General features: G+C 33.2%; 2 protein-coding genes across 2 annotated transcripts in view; both read left to right on the top strand.

Annotated features, from left to right (window-relative positions):
* Positions 1–1,415: 1,415 nt before the first annotated feature.
* YCF37 (homolog of Synechocystis YCF37) lies at positions 1,416–2,187 on the top strand. Its single transcript, XM_078985655.1, has one exon. The coding sequence runs from the start codon at positions 1,510–1,512 to the stop codon at positions 1,975–1,977; it is 468 nt and encodes a 155-aa protein (XP_078841781.1). The 5' UTR covers positions 1,416–1,509; the 3' UTR covers positions 1,978–2,187.
* Positions 2,188–5,078: 2,891 nt separating this feature from the next.
* Positions 5,079–6,432, top strand: part of LOC145037085 (thioredoxin-like protein HCF164, chloroplastic) — a 1,609-nt gene continuing 255 nt past the window's right edge. Inside the window, exons 1-4 of the mRNA XM_078985654.1 lie at positions 5,079–5,379; positions 5,797–6,018; positions 6,098–6,201; positions 6,299–6,432. The exon at positions 6,299–6,432 is cut by the window's right edge and continues 255 nt beyond it. Of these exons, the coding sequence (XP_078841780.1) occupies positions 5,203–5,379; positions 5,797–6,018; positions 6,098–6,201; positions 6,299–6,432 (637 nt within the window). The 5' untranslated portion in view covers positions 5,079–5,202. The remainder of the gene's footprint in view (positions 5,380–5,796; positions 6,019–6,097; positions 6,202–6,298) is intronic.

The following is a 6,432-nucleotide window of genomic DNA, read 5'->3' as shown; positions in this document are numbered from 1 at the left end:
CTTTACTCGAAATTATGAGGCCTAATTAATTACTTTTCGGCCTAATGGGCCTTTAGGGTAGGTCACGGCCCAAATGACATAAAAAATGGGTTTTATGGTCCATTAGGGTTAAGTGGAGTTGTTATGGCCCAATAAGGCCCATTAAGGATAAACCAATTTATTTTGGACCCAAAATGGCACAATAAGTAGATCCTAGTCCAATAATAAACTTAAACCCGGATTTTTAGGGTTTCCAATCCTTAATTGACTATTTGAAGTGTGTTGTATAGGGTTTTGATCTTTACTTGGTGTTATTGAATAAACATAGTGCATGGTGTCAAGTTAGGGTTACAAATATTATCATAGATGATGTTTACATGATCACAGAATTTCCTGGCTAAAAATGCCAGTTGTGACAGACATCATTATCTTAATCATCCCTTCTTTTTTCGGTCATTCAACTCTGACGAACCAACACCACAACTCATTGTTTCTTCATTGAATTTTTCACCACCACAACCTAATAGAAGGGTTGTGGTGTTGGTTCATCGGATTTGAAGGACCGAAAAAAGAAGGAACGGTGAAGGCATCGATGTCACTACAGATGGAAAGAAAATAGAAGTTGAGGAGGATGAGAGATGAGATGGTGACTGGTGGGGCCCAACTTAAAATTCCCAAATGTGGTTTTAGGTTTAGGGTGAGGATACAGATATGTTGGATTTATTAATTGTTTTTGAATATAAAAATAAGTGCATAAATAAATAAATTAATTAAAAATGGCACAATAGTTTTTTTGAGGTAAGATAAGGGAGCAAACAGATAACAAAAATAAACAACAAATTACCCAAACCATAAGGACCATTCGTATAATTTATTCTTACATTTTTGGTTTGTTCACATATAAGTAACTATCTTTTTTTATATACACATCTAGTAAGGAACATTTTAGAAGTGTTCACATATGACCATATGACTAGTTATGGCCGGATGTAACCTGTTACAGTAGGTCATAATAGTCATACGTGAACACTTTCAAAAAGTTCGTTACCTAGATGTGTATAAAAAAAAGATAGTTACCCAAATATTAACAAACAGAAAAACTAATTACCTAATAAGTCTATTTACATGTAAAATTCTTAAAAAAGTATTTTACTATGGAATTGTATTTTCCAACATGAATTATTGTGAACATAATTACCCTAAATGACAAAAATACAAGTTAAAATTTATGAAAATATACTTTTTAATGGAGATATTTCACATGTATCATTGCGAAATATTTTTATTTTCATAAAAATTGTAATTTCTCCTATTTTAATTCGTATTTAATCAAATATTAAACAAAAATCCGCCAAAATAAACAGAATATTGATCCAACAATATTGTGCCACGTCATCAACAATCTTGGAAGGATTATATGGTAATAAACCAGTTGGCTATCTGATCGGTATTTTACTTGGCCACAAAATGAGAAACCAGTAGTCATCAAGCTCCGCCGCAGAGAAACTCATCACCACTCAGCACTCAGCCATGTCTTGCAGAAGCTTGAATATGCTACTAAACCCATTCTCTAGCCGGAGCTCCCGCACCACAACACCTGTCTCCTCCTACAAGGCACAATGCCCTAAAGTCGCGCCTCCGTCGATTCAATCTGATGGCCAGAGCCGGAGACATCTATTGTTTCTTATGACGGCAACAACGGCAATTACGGCAATGGAGATGCCGTCGATGGCGGAGGACATAGGGCTATTTGGATTGAGGAAGAAGCTGAAGAAGGCAGAGGAAGAAGCGGTGGAGATCGTGAAGGAAGGAATTGAGTCAGCTGAGAAAGGAGTCGAAGCGGCGGAGAGACAGATCGAGGCGGCGGAGATGGAGATTGAGACGGAGGTCCGTTTCGGAGGTGGTTTGACGCAGGCGGGAGTGGTTGCTGGTGCGGAGGTTGTTGGGATTTTGGTTGCTACGTCGGTGGTTAATGGAATATTAGGATCTGAAAGTTAATTTTGAAATTCTGATCGATTACTATCACAGATTCACAGGTAATCATTAATCAAACTTTGATTTCTGATTGTTGTTTGTTAATCAGTTGTTTGAATTGCATATCTGTTGATCGTGTTTGTTTCTTAAAGTAGTTTGGTGATGAATACATGATCAAATCATCAACAGCGTTTGTTTTTTCATTTTTCTTATAAGGAATTACGATTATGTAAAGTTTTCGATTTCTACATTCAATGGTAGATATAAACTTTTTTTTTTTTTTTTTTTTTTTTTTTTGTATACGTGTCACGTTTGTACACACACAGTCACACAGTTGACACAGCCATATCGATACGAAAAACTAATATCCGAGTACAACCATTGAAAACCATGGAGTCCATTAGATATTGGAAGATCTACAATACTTTTTGAAAAAAAAAAAAAGAGTTATTTTATTCTTTTGTTTTAATAAATTACAAATAAAAAGTTATTGATAGGATACATAAATAACTTTTGTGAAAACACTTTATGATAATTGAGGCATTTTAAGGTTTTTGGTTTGTTGATGTGGTGATGATCTCGTATCAAAAAACATACTGAAAAAGTCTCTTAAGGTGGATGTTCTAAGATAAAAAAAAATTGGTAAAATGTATTATATGAACATGTCATATCAACCCATCACAAACCTCACGAGAGAAGTCGATCATGAAACATTAGCAATATTTTCTTTGTATTGTATATATATCAAAGGAAGTGTAAACCTCGATAATCTCATCAAAGGTCACAATTAGCACCAAATTTACCTTCACAGTACTAAAAATTCTTTCCAACTGCACAATTATATTTTTTGTTTTCCAATTATAGTGTAAGTGTCATTTCACCATATAAGGGAATCACCCTTGAGAAGTTGGGGTGCAAAGCCTACTTTTTGGCACTCAAGACACATACATATCCTAAACACTTTTTTTGTATCTCTAACCCACTATAAGGTGGCAATCATGTCAAAACTCCATTTGTAGTCGCCTTATGCCGAGAAGGATTTAAATTTACATTGTTTTTCGGATGTATGTGTGTATAAAGGAGTTTTTATAGGAAAACTTTGTGGTTGTGTAATATTTTCAATTGATCTAACTGTTCTATTGTAGGAACTGTTGATAAGAAAGCTCATTATCAAACCTATTTCAGATTTTGTGACATGTATCCTAAAATGGGCAAATGCAATGGTGAAACCAAGAATTTTGATATGTGGTACAAATATTGTCAATATATTATATATAGTTATCCACTATCGGGTATTAATAACATTTATAATCTATTTAGTTGGGGGTACAATAACATAAAACATGTTAACAAATAATATATATATATATATATATATATATATATATATATATATATATATATATATATATATATATATATATATATATATATATATATATATATATAACAATTTTTTGGGAGTTCTGTAGTACCATCAACGCCCCATCTAGCTCCGCGGGCAAATGTCCATGTACACTCACCTTAGTAAATACATGGGGTGGTCAAAGGAGTTTTTATAGGAAAATTTTATGGTTGTGTAATATTTTCAATTGACCTAACTATTCTGTAGTAGGACCTGTTGATAAGAAAGCTCATTATCAAACCTATTTCAGATTTTGTGACATGTATCCTAAAATGGGTAAATGTCCATGTGCACTCACCTTAGTAGATACATCCAAATTCAGATCTAACCAATTGTAATTCTATCGACATAAATGACAATTATAAACACAAATTCCCAACATGATCAGCTCGATTTCAAATCAAACCAGAACATTTACATATACTATTACAACTCAAACATCACTACAAGTTTCCTACACTAGTCTCTTATGATTACACACATATATCTTACTCTAACTGTAATGGATAATGAACATGAAACCCTAAAAGAGTTAACCCTAATGTGTAAGAACAAAGAAATGCGAATAATTTGTATGAATGAACTACATGCAAAATGATCTGATAATTTTGCATTCAATACAAAAATCTCTATATATAGGGTATAACCTAAACATGGAACGTATTTGAACCCAATGTGGGACAAATACGTATATAATGATAAATAGTCATCAACACTTCAAATCAGTAGCTTCCAATCTCCTTTATGTAGTTTCCTGTTGTACATCCAGCTGTAAGTATTACACAACTAAACTATAAATCTATAACTAAACCATCAAGTTCCAAAAAGTTACGACTTTAGTCCCCAACAAAACTGCAGTAACCAGATTAAGTAGTAGTATCCATACTTGTTGGGTGATTAAGATTGTAAGGAAATAGGCATTATTTCTAACAATAAAAAATTATATATTTATGACATTGAGTATTGTTTACAACTAAAATATCACACTAACACTGCTTAAAAGTTCTCTTTATATCCTTAATATATTTAAGTTCGTCTGTACACATTGAGTATGGAAAAATAACATCATCAAGAAACAATTTATATTACAAGTTTAATTGTCTAACCACCACAACATTATTCTTCACATTATCAAAGGATATAAAAAGAACTTTGTTTTGTAATTAAAAAGTGGTTATAAGTAATATAATTAAAGTTCAATATAAAATTTCTCCATACACATAACCAAACAATTCAAACATAATTATATGTTTAATCACTTGGCACTTTTACAAATTTAGCTAATGAATCGTAAAATAGAAGTACAAATCCACTGAACCGTGTAAAATCATTCAAACACATTGCATGTTAAAATTATTCTGTATCATCTTATTTTTAGTTGAATTCCAATATTTGTATTTGTAATGACACATACATAGCCTATTTAAACTAACGAATAAGGGGTAAAATGGTCATGTTGACGATAAATACGGCCACAATACGTCTATATGGCATTTGACAAAAATATATATAAAAAAAAAAAAAAAAAAAACTCTTTTCCAACCTTCTAAACTGAACCGGTTTCAACTTTCATATTTAAACTGATAACTCAATGAGAACATGAGGATGTGGTTATAACTTTTTCATATGGGCCATATAAATTTATGAGCCCAAGCTTGTAAAGTTAGTCCAGTCAACGACTCAATTCTCAAATGTCAAATGCTTAATATCTATCTGATAAGCAACTAGCAAGCGTCACACTTCACAGTTCACACGTTAGACGTTACTAAAAAATCCGCATTTCTCGGAGTACTGTAGTTTTCCGGTGAGGTATTTTAAAATTCCGGTCACTACAGAAGAACTGAATGGCTCGAGTTTCTTCAAATCCCGTCGGACTCCATAAATTCCGGCCGTCTTGTATTCATCCCGCCATAAAATCTCTTCGTTTCATAAATCCCTCCGTTCATTCTCGCAGTAGAAAGCTCAGATTCCAGCGGTTGTACTGCCAAACTGAACCTAATCCGACCGATTCCAACTCCGAGGTCCTCTCTCTCTCTCTCTCTCTCTCTCTCTCTCTCTCGATTATGAAATTGTTTCCGGAAGTTCAAATCAGATATTCTTTCTAAAAATTTCAGGAAAAACTGCGACCTATGGTTTCTGGTTTTACACACTTGTATCAATCATGAATTTGACTGTTTTGACATCGAAATTTAACTGTGATTGTTGAAGAACGTCAAATGATTTCCATTTCTTAAAATTCATAGACATTTTGGAACCAGATTGTACTACAAACAGGAGCTGATAGGATAGTTTAGGTGAATTGGTGCAAAACACTTTAAAGATCATGTATAGAATTCGTTTCAGTTAGTTAGCACACACAGTATTGGGATAAACCCTAATTAACCAATCGAAACAGAATTCAGCTACATTTTCTAAACGATTTGTAAATCTAAATGCAGAAAAACTCCATTGTTGAATCTGGTTCTGATAAAGAAGATAAGGTTAGCGAAGTTACAAGTTCTCCAAGTGATGGTGGATTACCTGCTCTCCCAAACAAAACCCTCAATCGGAGAGTTGCAATAGCTTCTGTTCTTGGAGCAGTAGGTCTGTTTGCTTCAGGTAGACTTGATTTTGGTGTTTCTTTGAAAGATCTTTCTGCTGCATCCTTACCTTATGAAGAGGTTACTCTTTTCCACCATTTTCAATATCAAGTTTTTTAATTCCAGACATTGATTTACAATTTGTTTTGCTTATTCATAGGCTCTTTCAAATGGGAAGCCAACTGTTGTGGAGTTTTATGCAGACTGGTGTGAGGTTTGTCGTGAATTAGCTCCAGATGTTTTCAAAGTTGAGCAACAATACAAGTAAATCTCTTTCAATTACGAATTTCCCTTTTAGAAAGTAAGAAATAAATATTTAACTTATAATCTCAAAAACCTTTTTTTTTTTTTTTTTCTGTAGAGATCGGGTAAATTTCGTTATGCTAAATGTTGATAATACGAAATGGGAACAAGAACTAGATGAATTTGGTGTTGAGGGTATTCCACATTTTGCATTTTTGGATAAAAATGGTAATGAAGAAGGGAATGTAGTGG

This window comes from Lactuca saligna, chromosome 3, assembly GCF_052625555.1.
Source record: "Lactuca saligna cultivar CGN05327 chromosome 3, ASM5262555v1, whole genome shotgun sequence".
Taxonomy (NCBI): domain Eukaryota; kingdom Viridiplantae; phylum Streptophyta; class Magnoliopsida; order Asterales; family Asteraceae; genus Lactuca; species Lactuca saligna.
This window is presented reverse-complemented; position numbering and strand designations above follow the sequence as displayed.

Coding starts and splice junctions, on each gene's coding strand:
- YCF37 (XM_078985655.1), top strand. CDS start 1,510: ATGTCTTGCAGAAGCTTGAATATGCTACTAAACCCATTCTCTAGCCGG.